Below are 15184 nucleotides of genomic sequence, written 5' to 3'. Positions count from 1 at the left end.
CACACGTCTTGTTTTGCAGGTTCTTATGCAGGAGCAGTTATTGCAATGCCTTTAGCTGGGATCCTAGTGCAATATACAGGGTGGTCTTCGGTGTTCTATGTGTACGGTACGTGCTTCTGCTCATCTCACTCCATTATCGTATCACCTTAATCTACCCCATCTAAAGATGTAAAAACTGTGCCTGCCTCCCCCTCCCCCCACCCCCCCCCCAAAAAAAAAATATGTTTCCATAAAGCCAAACATACGGTCTTGAGAAATAGAAAATAAAATAAAAGAACAGAATTTAAAGGAAAGCAACATTATTAAACAATAATGGCAAAACCTTCATCACTTTCAGTATAAGCAGTGCAACCTGCTTTGCAAATCCGTAGAATCTCAGATTCTCAGAGGTAACATTATTGCTCTTTCATTTATACAACTGTAAGTTAAAAGTACCTCTCCTGAATAAGACGTCTTGATTTTTGTCTGAAGAGCTACATAACTGTATTCACACTAGTTGCGTGAATACACTGCTGGAAGAAAAATGGCCCAAAGGCCCAAAGGCAAATTTTACATATTCTGCAGTGTAAAATTGATGTGAATCAAGGGGAACCCTTTCAGAAACTTAATAAACTACTCAAGAATTCTGTTGTTATGTTGAAAACAGAGCTGCAATCTTGTGTTTTGCAGGTAAAAAATTTAGTGCAGTAATCAAACAACAATGGCTTAAAGCAGAATGGAACATCATTTACAACCTGGTAGAACAAAATGGGAGCTATTTCATTGCACTGCATTGTACAAATTGATGTTGAATATCAGTGACCATTCACCTAGAGTGAAGGCACTCTGTAAATGAAACCAAGACTTGACGGTGGTACAGCTCTTCGTGTATTCTGCACAAATATTGTTTGCAGGATCAGGCTCTCAGTAACAACATTTGCCATTTAAACTGATTACAATTATCCACACATTTTTTTCTTGTTTGCTCCTTTACTGTGCATTTCTTTTTAAAGTTTTTCTTTCCGTTCCAAAGGGAGCTTTGGTATAGTCTGGTATATGTTCTGGCTTTTGGTTTCATATGAGAGCCCTGCAAAGCATCCTACGATCACAGATGAAGAAAGAAGATACATAGAAGAAAGCATTGGAGAGAGTGCCAACCTCCTAGGTGCAATGGAAGTAAGAATATTACTCATACACTTATTTCCTATGAGATAGGAACAATGAAAATAAAAAACAAACAAAAAGCCAAAAAGAAACAAAACAAAAATAAAATCCAATGTGCTACTTCTTTTAGACAGAACAGCACATGTTGAACAATTGAACTTTTTTGTGGCGGGGAGAGGGGGAGATCTAAAATATGCTGATGGATTTCTGGGTGGATATTGCTTCCTTGTGAAGAGAATACAGGTTTCAGAGGATTGCTCATAGAATTTATGCCTGGTCTTTCTCTCTTTCTACTCCAAAATATAAAAAAGAGCTAGAGCTAAAGCTAGAACTACAACTGGAATTGCAGGTTTATTGAGACTTTTATACTACCCTGAGTTCAAATGGTTCATTTCCTTCCTATTTATCCCTTCTGAAGCGTTTTCATCTTCCTAAAAGTGAACTAGAGGACTAGCAGTACTTGGTGTCTTCAGCCGAGGTCTTCAGAACACCAGAAAAAACAAACCCTTTGCAGAAAGACTGCAAGTTGCATTAGAGCATGCCAGTAGAGCCATAAATACACCCCCCATTACACTGCTGGAAGCATGCTGTCAAGCTGCAGGAATATACCTCCATCCTCTTAGTCAAAACCTTTGATCCAGATTGAATAGGGAACTGGACATATTACAGTCTTTTCTTTTTCTTGATAGCTGGATTCAACAGTCTTCACGGTTTCATATACCCATAAATGCTTTTGAAAATCTTATGTGAAACAAGGTATTTCAATGAATGTTGGTGTAATTTTAGCAGGGCTTGGATATTTCTGTTTATTTTTTATCCTTGCTTTTAATTAAACGTTTCTGGAAGTGATTAGTTTGTGTCAGTAGTTGCTTCTAAAATACATAAACTGAAATTCTTCCCCAGCTTTCACTTGAGTGCAATTTGATAGGCATACAAAGTGTGGCACATATCTATCTACCAGGTCAGACTTCTTTGAATAAAAAGCAGTATTCAAGCAGTTTTCAGACACTCATCAGTGTCTGGATTCTGCATTTGTATCAACACAGATGGACAGAACCACCGGCTCACAGAGAGGTGCTGGGACTCAGCAGGATTGTAGTTCTGCCCATCTGTCATCTTTCATTACCCAATTCATTTAAGCATATAATAAAACATAGCAAAAATATATTGACCAAACAGCTTCAGCTAAGACCTGCCAAAAAAAACATAATCAAAAAAATCAGAATTTTGGAATTAAGATCTAGATGCTAAAATACATGCTTAAAATAAATGTGGATGAAATTGTGTACCGACAGTGTAAAGCTGACTGTTGACTTATATTCAGCAACATTCTCTTTTAGAGACAATTTTGGACTTCATATCTTTATATTACATGACTGATCTAACAGCATTTGTACATTCATTTTATGATAGAGCTAAGTATCACTGAGTTTCTTCACTTGTGTATTTCATAGTAATTTTTCCTTGTTTATGTTTTTATATTAATAACGTGGATGCATGTACTTTAAGACAAAGTCACTGGAATTCAATGAGTACATGAAATCATGCATATATTAACTTGTTGGAGTATAGGGAAAAATAACAAAGAGGAAAAGGGAAGATAGACATTTGGTAATGATCAAAATGCTGACTGGATCCCCTTTTTATGTTTCAGAAATACAAAACACCTTGGAGAAAATTTTTTACATCTATGCCAGTCTATGCAATAATTGTTGCAAACTTCTGTAGGAGCTGGACTTTTTACTTGCTGCTTATTAGTCAGCCTGCCTACTTTGAGGAAGTGTTTGGATTTGAAATAAGCAAGGTATGTAAGAATAATGTAAAAAAATAATAATGTTTTATCTTAGCTAAGCAAGTATCTGAGCAATATTTGTGCTATTTTTTGGAAGATGGAAAAATAAGTGTTCTGCATCTTTACCACACGTTTATAGGCCTCAAAAATGATCACTCCAAGTTACTGTTCCCCCTACCAGCACCTATGAGTGAAGTAACAGCAATGGCAAAGGACTGGATATCAGCAGGTGAAGGCAGGATGGTGTTATTTAGTGACAGCCTCCTTGGGGTCCTTATCCTTGCAATAAGCCCTTCAGTTCGGTTCTTGCAGCCAGATCACGCAAGGTGTTCGAATGTATAGTAAGACCCAGTGCACTTCTGTCTTTGACACCCCAGGGTTTGCAGGAAAGCTGTACAGAAATCTGTCCAAGTGTTTACATTTTTCCAAGTACACTTTGCAAAGCAGGGCCACTTAGTTTTAGGAAGAACAATGCACTCTATCACTGTTCAACGTCCCCCTTTAATGTGTGAGACCCACACCTGTGTTTTGTTTTTGTTTTTGTTTTTTTCTAATTAAGAAGAGAAATAGATGATGCCAAATATGAGACCTAAATATGGTGCAACGTTCCCCATAATTCATATGAATTTTCAATCAGCCCCTTACCATGAATATGGACACATGCAAGCAAGCCTCAGAGGATCCAGTAAGCTTTCTGCAAATGCTGATTTCCCTGTTCTGAAAGTGATGGCAGCTTGTACTTTTGAGACATCCATATTCTTTTCATACTGTTCTAGGAGGTATTGAGCCACTCTAAATTGTGATATGAGTGACAATTAGAGCATTCTAGTAGCAACCAAAATGTTGCAGTAATACGGGGCATTGTCAAAATTATGTAATGCCATCCTGCATTTAAAGATGGGCTACAGATACAAAATTAATTTTTGGAAATCCAGCTCTCAGAGCTAAGTGTATGAGCCCATTCTAGCATATTAAAACACACAAACAAAAACAAAAACAAAAATCAAACAAAAAACCCAACCCTTTAAAATGAGGCTCAGATTTGGTAATACCCCATCTTCAAAAACCAGAGCTGGACTGAACAGGTGTGCTGCTTTAAGACCATTTTCTATATATAGCATGGCACCTGAACATCAAAAAGAGAGTGTAAATGATTCATGATAATTCCATTATGATGGGCAATAAAGTATTTGGATTTTCAGTCTAAAATTGTTATGTTCTTATGTTCAATGATAAACATAACTTTATCTGTTATGCATGCAGTAAGAATGGTCACATGTTTAATTAATCTGGTCATTTTGTTTCAGAAGATTTTTCTTAGAGTGTATTCAAAGAAATGTGGAGCTTTGTAAACAACAGCAGCAAAGCCAATTTTCATCTTTCCATCTGCTGTGGACATGGATGCTGATAAATGAACAATTATAATTTAAGGAACACCCCACTGCAGTAACTGCAATACCATAGTTGCCTTGTAGTTATTATTTGGCTTATTGGGGGAAACACCTATTAACATGAAGCTAGCTACCACCACACAGTCGCCACGTATGTAAACTGCACTGAAATACGCTATTTCACCACTTCAGTGGGAAAGCAAAGAGCAATTGTACTCTCCGTGTTCTCGTGAAGTCTGTCTGCTCTGCACACTGACGTAACTCAAGTCAGCCATCGGGCCTGACTGACACACTGTTCAGAAAGGAAATACGCAAAAGCACTGGGTGTAAGCACATTTCCAGATATAGACAGTAATCAGAATTCACCAGTAGAACAAAATGTCACGCCTCCAGAAGCAAACCATCTGCAAGGCAGTTCTGTTGGCAGGAGATAGCAGGTGGCAGCTTGAGCTAGGCACTACTTGGAAAGAACGGTCTTCGAATATATTCTTACAGCTTGGGACAGTCATCGCAGAATTACTGTGTCTTAATTTGCTAATAAGCATAGCATTTTGTATATTGCCAATGGATATTTAGTGTATTATCGTTTGCTATATACAGAGTTTCTCAGACATGTCCTGTGCTTGTGTGGAATTTGCAGCTTGTGGGTTGCTCAGAAATCAAAGGCAAATGGGCACTGCATGTGTGAGGGTGATCCACAGGGAATCTTTTTCAGACCTCACACGTCTGGACGTGTTAGATTTGCTGGGCAATTGCTGTGCCAAACCCATCACCAACAGAAACGTAGCAATTCAGCGAGACACATTTGATCATAAATTTCCTGAAAAGGGAGGTCAGATGAGCTATAAGTTAGGGGAAAAAATAAATAAAGCTATTCGTTTAAAACTGAACTATGAAAACAATCTATATACGTGAAGTGTCATGGCACCGGAGATTCTTAAAAAGTCCGACTGCCCTTCAGAAAATACAGAGGCAACGTAAGATCAACAGTTTTATTCACTTCATAAACCAAGTCAAGATTCTTAGTTTGAATACATTGTGTGAAATTGAAGAGAAACAATTAGCTAATTGCTGAGTGTTTCCGAAAATGAAAAATCAGTATTTTCTTGCAGTTTTTACTCTGCTATTTCCAATTATTATTTTAGGTGGGTATCTTATCTGCTGTGCCGCATTTAGTGATGACAATTATTGTTCCCATTGGGGGACAAATTGCAGACTTTTTAAGAAGCAAACAGATTCTTTCAACCACTACTGTGAGAAAGATAATGAACTGCGGAGGTAAGCTTTCCTATTTTATTAGAAAAGTTTCTTGTACAGATGTAATATCCATACAGAACGCTGTATACAGTAAACAGACTGCATGGTTTTATGTACATATGACATAGTCCTTTGTACAGTTTTTGTGTGTTGTAGACAGGGTTACTAAATAGAAACAAACACGTTTGTTCCTCTGTCTAATTTCAAAAGAGATGTTTGATACTTAAAAAAGCATTCCGACTCTTAAAGGAGCAGATGAGCTCTTTTGGGGTAATTTGCTTACAAGCAGCTTCTTACAGTGTCTTAACTCCTCATCTGGACACCCTCTGACAATGAGCTGGGATCACCCATCTGACTTCTCAGAGGTTAACCTTACAGGAGATGAATTGTGCCTCTGATGAGAACTTAAACGTTCATAAGCAGGTTGAGTGTATACTCCCATCAGTGCCAACCCAATTATGGTATTTGATTTGAGCTTAAAACTGGCAGGAAGCAATGATAAGCAAACAAACAATAAAATATGGATTACCTGACATAGCAAGAACACGTGTCTTTTAGGGAGGAAAGAAATGCCTGATTATATTGCACTCTAGGGTAACGTTTTGCCTCTGTCTTCCTCTGAAATATTATGATATCCTAAAGTCTGCAATACTTGAGGGGGAATTAAAACTGATGCCTAGTTTTCTTTACAATTTCTCAAGGTTTTGGCATGGAAGCAACTCTTCTTCTTGTGGTGGGATATTCTCACAGTAAAGGAGTGGCTATTTCATTCTTAGTACTTGCCGTAGGCTTTAGTGGATTTGCCATATCTGGTAAGATTATACTACTGCTATTAATGAATTAGATTATTTTAAGATATAAAACACCTCATTTGTTTTTTATTCACTGACAATAATTTAAAACAAACCTCAGAATTCCAGATGTTACTTATGAACATTACAAAGAAAAGTAAGATCAATATCACATCTTTTAGATTGGTTATTTTTGTTCAAATACTCAATCTTTTTCATATTCAGTGCAGAAAATTAAACTTCCTTTTCAGTGAGGTGCTAATGTACACCACAGGTTTTTCTTAAAATTAAATGTGTACCACAAATGGATTGATATTGTATGCCAATACCTAAATATATGTCTTTGTTTAGATATAGACCTTTACCATTTTTTCACTGTGTATTATTTAATGCTTTGTTAGTACTGTATTTTTTTTTACTACTTTGGGGCCTAATTATTCACAATTTTTTTTCTGATGTTAAAATCAGTTACTCCCATTTCCTGCTGCTATCTCACCCTTTTGCCTTTGCCTTTCCCAAATGCAAGTGAGCTGGCCTTCCTGTGTTTTCCTGCTGTGATCTTAGTATCCTCTCCCATGCTGGTTCCTTATGTCTAAAGCAGACTCTCTTTTCTTTTGTGCCAAACATCTAAACTCTCCTTAACCAAATCTGTCCCTAATACCACATACCAGATCTGCAAGGTATCATGACTTTTTTGTAGAACTTTACAAGTGTGGTATTTTCTAACAGCTATCCTTGTCTAAGCACTTGCCTTTTCTCTTTTAATTATGTTCTGATATCCAAAGATCTGGCTTCTGCTTTCACTTACTTAAGTGCTTATTTGGGAGATAATCAGTTCGGACACTTCATATAGAACCAGATACTTTTCCTAAGATAATTTAAATCATTACTGCATAAATCCGAAGGGAATTAAGCTGTTGGAAATGCAAGGAAACAAATATTATAAGAATAATTAATAAACCATTTATAGATAATCCCTTTTCTCCTCCTCTCATCTTACCACTCAAGAACAGAAGGGAACTAACTCCCTTCTGCTAGTCTGTGAAAGAAAAATGTGGGCAACAGGAAATGAAAGTGGCACAAGCTAGAAGAAGAAATAACGTGTTATTTACACCATGAAAAGGTCATGAATGACACTGTGACAATACGAACCGTACCCTTGTCTAAATATATTCTGGGTTCTCTAAACAATCACTACTAGGATATTTTTAAAAACTCCAGTTTGGGGAACAAAATACATTTAGTATCCTTCTGTAATATATTATTTTCAAAGAAAAAAAATAGATGTTTAAGCATTGTAAAGCTTTTAGAGAAAAAATAAATGCAATTAAAGAGCTCAAATGTGTCATATTAAAATTTTCATGTGATAGCATTACTTTTCAGAACCAAAGTATAGCTCTGGTTATAGTACGAATGTTTGCTGACTTGCTTTGCAGGATTCAATGTCAACCATTTAGACATTGCCCCAAGGTATGCCAGCATATTAATGGGGATTTCTAATGGAGTCGGGACCTTATCTGGAATGGTATGCCCTATAATTGTTGGAGCAATGACAAAGAACAAGGTAAGTGGCAATACGGTTTTCAAATCTTCCAGTTCAATACTGTTAGCTTCAATAAAAAGACCTTTCCATAATACAACTTGCCAGAATATCTGAATTGCAGTCTGGGACCTCTAGGGGATAGCATCCTGGAACTTGCAAATCTGAAACATGCTGCACTCACTATATGCTCACAAGGTCAGTGCTTTTGTAGGCTGATGAATAGTGATTTTCAGAGGGAGACGGATGTAAGTAATTGGAAATTGTACACTTAAATGTTTTAGTTTTGCTGACAATCACAACCTCAATCCCTAATTTAAGTCTCTCAGCTCAGAAGAGTTGGGTAAGCATAGGCAGTGGTCTGATTTAGCAACTTTCTTCTTTGCAGACACGTGAAGAGTGGCAGTATGTCTTCCTCATTGCTGCTTTAGTTCATTATGGAGGTGTTATATTCTATGGCATATTTGCTTCAGGAGAGAAACAACCCTGGGCAGACCCCGAACAGACAAGTGAAGAGAAATGTGGATTTATTCATGAAGATGAACTAGCTGAAGAGACAGGGGACATTACTCAGAATTATGTAAATTATGGTACCACCAAGTCCTATGGTGCTACAACCCAGGTCAACAGTGGCTGGCCTAATGGTTGGGAGAAAAAAGAGGAATTTGTACAACAGGAAGTACAAGACTCATACAACTACAAGGAAGGAGATTATTCATAACAACCCTAAATATTGGGTATATTTTGTAGTGTTTGTGATTAAATTCATTGTGATTGTTTGCACACAGAAATAAAATGTGGTATAAACATGTAAACACATATCAAACAGGAAGGTCTTACTGTAAAAAAAAAAATCCATTAAAGTGCAATCTGTATGAGTTGTGACATGTCATCACTTTCATTAGGTTATATTTGTTCGATAAACATTAGAGTTTTAAGGGTTTACTGGTCAAAACTATAGGGGCAATTAGATACTTACAGTATACAAGAGCTAAAACTCATAACTAAGGATTAAAGCACAACTAAGCAACCAAGTTGGCACATCTAATGCTCTTTTTAGAAAGCCAAAATTACTTGATCGTTAAAAATGCACTTATATATTTGTTACACTGTATTGAAAGAGATTGTGTTAAATACACGTTTACTAAGTGCAATGTAGGAATTGTGTGTTTAGTCTAAGACAAGAGCTTTCTTAAAGGAGAAAGGCTGAGTCCTAGGCGTTTACAGAGGCTTGATCCAGTTCCTTTAAGTGTAATTGTATCAAGCCTAACAGAACAAATAGGGCATATTGTATGTTTATTGTGATTACATGCTGCAGGCTACTCTGTGATGAATAATGGAATTATTTAGGAGTTTTATACTGAATGTTTGGGCACAAGTTCTTATTTCTATTCTGCACAGATTCTTATGAAATTATAGGTCTTGTCATGTTCTTCCCTGCATTTATCAACTAATAAAAAAAAATGCAACATTAAGTCTGAATTTTCATGCAGACTGTCAAATCCCTTTATCAAAAATAAGCTTTATTATTCTTTTCTTTGCAGTATATTCCAACTTTGTACTGGTGTCTTTAGAGAGAGAAAAAATAACACAATATAAACTAGAAAAAGATATAGTCTTATAGAAAATTCCAAAGAGAAGTTTACTATGAGCAAGTAGCCCTATGAAAAAGGATGTATTTGTTTTGCAGAATATTTTGAAGCCAATAGAAGAAACAGAGAATAATTTAACCCTTATTCTTCCCTTAATAGCATTCATATTTTTACACATCGTGCCACAGTTATATACATAGATATAAGTTTATTGAAGATACTGTAATTATAGAAAATGTTGCTATTTTAGAAATCCCTGAAATAAATAAAAAATGTATTTGTCTTTCAATTAAACCTAATAATAATGGACACTGAATATAAACTCACAAACCAAAGTGGCAAATAACTAGTGTTGGGTTGAAAGAAGCCAACAAGCATCACGCTTGTCTTTTTAGCATAACTCAACGGTGACTGCAACATTAGTGTACCAAGCAATAAGTGCAATGCATTATGAAGTGCATAATCTTCTAGTCTATATATTAACCTTCATTTAGCTTGTTGTATATATTTGGGGTTGTTGGGATTAAACCAAACCAAACCAAACTGAAATTAGCAACACCAGACCACTTCTTAATACTCTAAAATGACAACGATGATCCATTTCTTAATTCAATCAAATGATTATTATTGTATGTAATAATCCATTCTGAATTCTTGGTCTGTTCATTGTATCGTGCTAGTGATTGGAAACCCTGCTACCGCAATATACAACTTGAGGATTGTTTCTTCTCTTTTTTTTTTTTTTTTAATGCAAATCATACCTTGACCTTAAGAAAAAAATATTTTGCTTTGTGCCTCAAAGTGATGTAAAATGTGATCATAGCTTTTGCTGTGTTTAATGAAAAAGATGTGGACTGTGTCACTTTTGTTGCTGCAAAAAGTGTTAATAAAATGCTCTATTTATCCTTTTATATAAAAAGGACCATTGTAGTTCCTTGTGATTTTTTTAGAGGTTCTCTAACACCAATGACTAAAACTATACTCCCTGCAGAACAAATTCTGCTATCAACACGGAGACACTACCTTACACCTCAGCTAGGCATGATGCAGGATACCCAGCGTCCTGCACTGCCTGCTCTTTCCTCCACCTGTGCACAGATACATGGTGGGAGAGGCACCTGCTGCTGGCTCCCGTTCCTCCTCCCCTAAGGATGGCTGCAGCAAGCGTGAAGGAGAAAGGAGCAGGAGGATCAGTGAGCCAGCCGATGCCACGCAACTGGGAAAAACAGACAGCTCCATGTTAGTTGGAGGGCTGCCATGGGTCAGCACTCTCTGAAGCAAATGGGGGGCTAACACGGACTGCTGATTTGGAATTTGCTTCCTCTCCTGCTCCTGCAACAAGGCTCCTTAACTGAAACGTAACGTTGCTTTCTGTCCACCTCACAGAACTCGGTGAAATTCAACAAATGCTACCTTAAAAACAAATCTTCTTCTAACAACATTTTCACTGTTCAGTAATTCTCCTGCACCCAGCAGAAGAATGTAGAAGCATCAATCTGCACAGAAGCCTGCAAACACCAGCTAGAGCAGCGGTGGGCCCAGTGCTCTGCACCAGTAGGCTAGTTGTCATGAGACACAGACCAGGTAATCCCAACGTTACTGCTAATTGTTTGGATGGACTGCTGTGACGTTGTCGTGGCAACATCCTGAAAGAGTCCAAAGTAGGATAAATAGGGGCTGCAGAAGTACTCTTGTGCTTATCGCACCAAGCGGACAGTTCAGAAAATGAAAATTAATTAACAAAATTAAAATAAATTTGTTTTAATTTTTGGTCTAATCTTACAGGTTCTCTATCTTTTGGAACTGTCTCAACAGTTTCTTTTCATTAAGGACAGGCAATTTTTCTTCTTATTAGCTTGACACCTTTTAATTACCTCAAGCCAAGGAAAGACTTTAGTCAGGCACTACACCCTGCACAGTTCTGCCATGCACACTTCTGTGGGAACTCAACAACTGCTTTACCAAGAACAATACAATCAAACAACTTACAATAGAACCGAGAGGGTGAGGACAAATATTGATTGAAATGCTCAGAATTTTTTTATATTAATGACAGAAAGTGTTTTGTAATCTTTTTTAGCAAGTTTTCATGAAAAATATTTGTGATGCTACTTGAAGTGTAGCTACTTGGCTCTTCTGTCTTCTGAAAATGCGTCCTTTCTCATGGTTTTTCTTCTTCTTCCCTTTATTTTAAATGCCACACCACTTCTAAGATTCTCCACTCTCTTTCTAGCTCTCTGCTTCTGCTCTGATTCCTTTACTTCCTCTATAAAGGGAAGAAAGGATGAGGAGCATGCCAGATTTTAAGGTTTTTACTTCACAGATTTCCACTCACAGAATAATACAGGAATCAATCATCAGGAACATAACTGAGAAAGAAAGAGGGAAATGGAGAAACTATTTTATTTCTCACAAAGGATGATTACACGAAGACAAGGAGCAACAGTTGGAGCTGGGTTAGGGAAAAGGAGAATTGAGTAGACATGATCCTTCATCTAACTCCTGTATTTCTTCTCAGTAAATACACCTATGCGTCTCCTTTACTACTTTCTATTTATAGAGTAGCATTGCTAAAAAATAACTCTTAAGCCTCTTCTTATCTGTGCCCTTTCTGCCCAGATGCTTCTCTTCTGCACTCAGGTTCAAAGACTAGCTCTACAGATGCACTGCACTTGTATGAGGCAGTGTTCCTCTTTTGGAACTCTTTCTAGGTCAAATCACCCATGTTTATCAATCGGGCTGTAGGATCAGGGTTCACAGTGACTTTTTTGTCTCATCCTGTCATCTGTTTCTGTTCTGTTCTGCTCTCTGGTACCCTGTATTCATTATGTTGAAAAAAAAAAAGGCAAAGTAATCTTTACTCACATTTTTATTTATCAGTTAGTTGTCTTCTCTAAGTGAAGAACCATAACTTAAAGGAAGGGCAGAATCCTAGCTCCATTAAAATCATTAGAAAATCTGAGTTTAGATGGGTTAGAATATCACCTCAAATGTTCACCTTTATGTCCTCAAAACATTTCAAGTAGATATTATCACTTAACTAGTGACAATATTTTAAATATCTGAATCCACATTGGTCAGATGCCTTCTGTTAACATATACTCTCTCTCGCAGAGATAAAGCTATCATAAAGTGCTCTTTGCTTTCAGAAGTGATCATGAAATTCAATGGACCCAATTTCATAAAAACACTTTTCTATGGGGAAAAAGAAAGCCTCAAGGTAAAGGCTGAATAACAGTGACAAAAGAATATCTGCAAATTTGAATGAAGTCCTCTTTCAGCATGAAGCTAGGAATAGGAATGAATGTGGAAGTCAGAATAAATGTCACAGTTCAAAGCTGTACTGTTCGAAAGATAACATCACAGTCTTAGTTGCTGTCTGTGAAAGATAAAATGTTTTGTTCCTTTTAGGATAAGCTGTGAAAGAATTTGAAGGCCAGTCTAAGTCTTAACTACTTAACAGCAGATGCTTTTGTTCTTATTTTGATTTTGTCTACATTTTTTGATTGAATAATTTTCATTGCACCGGGGTGTTTAAGAGTAGATAATCAAAGGACCTAGAACTAAAATGAGACATTTTAATTTTAGTTGGATATCTATGTATATCTCCACTGTTCTAATTAAAGTGTCTGATTTTGATATTCTAGCTTTGCTTAACACTTTTTCACGCTGTAACCCAAAGCATGGCAAAGAATGAAATGTGTTATATGGGTGCATATGTACAACTGCTGAAGCCTATGCAATCAGTTGTATTGAGGTCTAGCCCTTCGACAGGATCTTCTGTGTTTGAGAACTGATGTTACAAAATGGTTGTTGAGAAATGCATCTTTGGTAAGGCTTTTAACATTAGAAACACATAATTCCCACAATTTTTGCTTTAGATGAAGCTGCATTCTCTCAATTGCTGTGAGTGAGACATTAGAGAACAACAAAAAAATAAGATTTCAAGCAACAGTCCAACCTCTTGCAGGCTTTTGTCTATAAGAAAGTAAGTAGAAGGCAAGTACGAAAGAGACACCACATGTCTCTATTTTTCAATGAGAGAAACATTAAGAAAGGCAAATGTGGTATCAGACATGAAATTTAAAGATAAGTTAAAAATTAAAGGAAATAAAGTGTTCTAGGAACTTAAAGGAAGGCTTATAGAAGAGCTTCCAGAATTCCTAGCTTTTGCTTATGACAATAGTAAGAAGAAAAACCTGAAGTCCTAAATATCTAGGTAAGTCCACACTAACCTTCATCACAAATATGATCAAAATTTGGCTCAGAAGCTGATTACCATGTCCTGGCTGCACCTTACTTTGTCCTAATATTGTTTCTAACACATGGCAGGACCTTGAGGGCACTTACAGGCCTTTATTGCCTTCAGCGAACACCTCTGGGACCCCCACCTGCACCCAAGAGCTCAGGCCTGGACTTCCCTGTCACTAGTCTGTCTCCTCAATAGGAGCTGGATCTCTGCTGTGCTTCTGTCTCCAGTCCTGCCTCTGGTCCCCCCTCCTACTGCTGTTGAGAGAGCCCTGTAGAGGGACCCTGGGCCTGACTCATTCCTTGCTGCCTCTGGGACTGTCAGTGGCCACCCTGCTCAGGTCCTGTGGGACTGCACCCTAGTCAGTGAGGGCACAGCCAGCACCTGGCTCACTGCCCTCCTGAGCTCCCTTCCTGCTCCCCGGGCTCCCTGTTGGACACCTTCCACGCCGTGCCAGCCCTATGCCGAGGAGACCTGCTAAGCCTCACCTTAGGAAAGTGCGTGTGGTCAGTTCACTAATTAAGCACCTTTGCCAGTCCCTGAAGAGGTGGAATTGTGGATAACGATCCCATTATTTTCCTAAAATACATCAAATGTACTGATGTGTCAGGCAGGAGATGTAACTTGTTGGATACCACAGCATACTGCCTCAGAAGTAGAGGGTTTGGCATTCCTACTTAAAATCTCTCTCGCAGATGTACTTTCCCATCATGGATATACTCGTGGTATTAGATTCCTTGTCCAGGAGGAGCTGTGTTTCACTTGGCAGTGAGTCTTTAGGGGACTGAATCAAGTTATCATCCTCGAACCCACTGCAGGCTTCCTTAGCTGCGTACAGGAAGCTGCTATTACTATCCTCAGTCCTTCTGCTAGAGAGGATCAGCATTTACTTGTACCAAACTAGCTTTTCAAAACTGGTATGCCTTTACACTGCTTCTGGCTGGGCATCATTGCACAAGGGCATAGGGTCTGTTCACAAATCTATGGAAGCAAATGATGTTCTTGATCTTTGCGCTACCAGGGTCAGCAGCTAAAACTGGTGGTTTGCAAAACTGGCAATTGAGGCATTACAAAGAGTAACTGCTGCCTTGTACTACTGACAAGGAGTTGATGACGAGGTGTTGTTTGTACCCTGAAGATCAAATGGCAGGTTCTGTGCACAAGGAATAGCGAATGAGATGAGTATTTGACATGGGCAAGCAGTACAGATATATTTGGCTTAGCAAGATCCCACTTCATAGTAAGTAGTATGAATTCACTCACATCTGCTCTGACTCTGACACTGTGAACTCTCAATATATAATTCATATACATGCAAATTTATTTCCTATACCACTTTTCTTTCAGAAAATACAGAGATTACCTATCTCGTTTACAATCCTAATCAGCAACAGAAAGAAATTTACTTCAAACAGTAAATATTTTATAA

The 15184-nt window shown here is 37.7% G+C and overlaps 1 protein-coding gene and 1 long non-coding RNA gene across 2 annotated transcripts in view; one reads left to right on the top strand and one right to left on the bottom strand.

Annotated features, from left to right (window-relative positions):
• The window catches only part of SLC17A6 (solute carrier family 17 member 6), a 33617-nt gene extending 23192 nt beyond the window's left edge, over positions 1–10425 (top strand). The window contains exons 6-12 of the mRNA XM_080593146.1: positions 20–106; positions 1013–1155; positions 2798–2947; positions 5472–5604; positions 6285–6395; positions 7811–7938; positions 8303–10425. Of these exons, the coding sequence (XP_080449272.1) occupies positions 20–106; positions 1013–1155; positions 2798–2947; positions 5472–5604; positions 6285–6395; positions 7811–7938; positions 8303–8635 (1085 nt within the window). The 3' untranslated portion in view covers positions 8636–10425. The remainder of the gene's footprint in view (positions 1–19; positions 107–1012; positions 1156–2797; positions 2948–5471; positions 5605–6284; positions 6396–7810; positions 7939–8302) is intronic.
• The window catches only part of LOC308195544, a 181667-nt gene that overhangs the window by 71190 nt on the left and 95293 nt on the right, over positions 1–15184 (bottom strand). The gene's annotated exons all lie outside the window — the stretch shown is intronic.

This window comes from Anser brachyrhynchus (assembly GCF_964034855.1).
Source record: "Anser brachyrhynchus genome assembly, chromosome: 5".
Lineage (NCBI taxonomy): Eukaryota > Metazoa > Chordata > Aves > Anseriformes > Anatidae > Anser > Anser brachyrhynchus.
The sequence above is the reverse complement of the archived record's forward strand: the minus strand, read 5'-3'. Positions and strand labels throughout refer to the sequence as shown.